The sequence below is a fragment of the Vitis riparia genome, chromosome 15 (assembly GCF_004353265.1).
Source record: "Vitis riparia cultivar Riparia Gloire de Montpellier isolate 1030 chromosome 15, EGFV_Vit.rip_1.0, whole genome shotgun sequence".
NCBI classification, from domain to species: Eukaryota; Viridiplantae; Streptophyta; class Magnoliopsida; order Vitales; family Vitaceae; genus Vitis; species Vitis riparia.
The window spans coordinates 17,879,584-17,881,477 of NC_048445.1; the positions used below are offsets into that span (position 1 = coordinate 17,879,584).

The 1,894-nt window shown below is 51.3% G+C and overlaps 1 protein-coding gene across 1 annotated transcript; it reads right to left on the reverse strand.

The window, feature by feature from the left end:
* Positions 1-454: 454 nt before the first annotated feature.
* Positions 455-1,354, reverse strand: LOC117932027. The gene has a single exon (XM_034853076.1). The coding sequence runs from the start codon at positions 1,352-1,354 to the stop codon at positions 455-457; it is 900 nt and encodes a 299-aa protein (XP_034708967.1).
* Between the last annotated feature and the right edge of the window lie 540 nt (positions 1,355-1,894).

The following is a 1,894-nucleotide window of genomic DNA, read 5'->3' on the forward strand; positions in this document are numbered from 1 at the left end:
ATGACTTTCATGTAGTGCAGCCATGTGCGTCCCAAGATAACATTGAAAGGTGATAAATCTTGTACCACCGAAAATTGTACGTTGAGAGTGACTGGGCCAGCTTGGATTGGGAGCACAATATCTCCTAAGGAGGTAGTCCCCACTCCGTTGAATCCGGACAAGATTCACCTAGGGTTTTCGAGGTCGGATAGATCGCGTCCCATGTGGCTAATTACCGACGCTTGTAAAAAATCGGTCGAGCTGCCCGGGTCAACTAGGATGCGTCTCACGTCAAAGTCTCCCATCCCCAAGGATAGAATGAGGGCGTCGCGGTGTGGTTGTAATATCCGTGTAGGGTCTATTGAGGGGAAAATGATTGTCTCATCTATGGGCCAGGGCTCCTACCAGTTATCCCAGGCCGTATGGAGTTGACGCGCTCACGCACTGATGCTGCCCGCAACAGCCTCTGTCTCTTTCATTTGGAGTCGTACTCCTCATCCAGTGGTCCTCTATGGATATAGTTTATAATGGCTTTGGGGGCGGCTGGGATCTTGGAGGTTCCTGAGTTGTGATTTCGGGAAGTGTTTCTAACTTTGGCATTTGAGCAGAGGTATTGCTTCAAATGTCCCGCCCTTATGAGCTTTTCGACCAAATAATGGAGGCTTCTACACGTCTCCGTTGTGTGACCATGCTCCTTATGGTAGACACATTTCTTACTATGATCCCTTTTGGCTGGGTCTGCTCTGAGGGGTCCGGGCCACCTGAAGTCGGACAGGTCTTGGATCATAGGGAGAAGCTTCTCATAGGATATGGAAAGGGGTGTGAGGGGCGGCAGTTCTGGGCGGCTTTGTTCTTCCTGCCTTCGACCGGACGGCCTTGGCCGGTCCGGAAGTTTGGAACTTCTTTCCACACCACTTCTGGATGTCTGACTGGCAACCAATATTTGCTGGGTGGCTGCGCGCACGTCGTCTTCCAGCATTGAGTATTTACTTGCGCACCGGAACAAGTCGTCCATTATCGTAGGAGGCTTCTTAGCGAGTGACTCGAAGAATGGGGTGCCTGGACAAATGTTTCGTTTGAAGATCTGAAGGACAGCATCCATGCTATAAGCCTCTACTTGTAACACGGCCTGACCAAATCGCTTCACGAACTCTCTTAAAGACTCGTTCTCCTGCATTTTTATGTTTTGCAGAGTGCTGATGTTCTGTTTATGCCGAGCAGAATATAAGTATTGTCCAACAAAAGCTTCCGACAGGTCCCTGAAGTTATCAACAAAGTTAAGGGGTATGTGGTGAAACCATGAGAGAGCCTGCCCTTGTAGGCTGGCGGGGAATACTTTGCATAGCAGCTCATCGTTTCCTATATCGAGAGTCATGAGTTGTCGATAATGCATGATATGGTCGAAGGGGTCGTTGGACCCATCGTACGTGGAAAATTTAGGCACGAGAAATCCCCTTGGGGGGTCGTAATGAATAATATGCAAGCAAAAAGGCATGGAGAGCATGTCGTCCAGCCTTTTGCTGATAGAGCCAGTGGGTGGCTCGTTTAGGGGGTTTCTCCCAGCTTGTCGTACCGCTCGGTGCAGGAGGACGTTCTACACCATGGGTGTGACTAGGGGGTCAGGGTGCATTCCCCAGGTTGTGGCTACTGGCGGCCTTGTCTTCCCAGGTTCCTGTGGGCCTAGCCTCGCGCGCATCACGTCTGACAACTAGGGTCTTTTGTTGCGTTGTCTCTTTGATGAGAGACGAGTAGAGTCTGAGCTTTCCTCCTAGGGGGCTTGGTGCATGGGCGTGTGCCGTTCTTGTGGTCTAATATTGCACGTCTCAGGGATGACCCCCGCAGTCCCAGGGTTTATTGACTCTGGGTCAGGCCTTGAATCGCTCCCTGGCCCCTTGAGCGCTGACCACGAGGAGGC

Excerpts from the sequence above, each read along its gene's own strand:
- LOC117932027 (XM_034853076.1), bottom strand. The coding sequence starts at position 1,354 with ATGACTCTCGATATAGGAAACGATGAGCTGCTATGCAAAGTATTCCCC.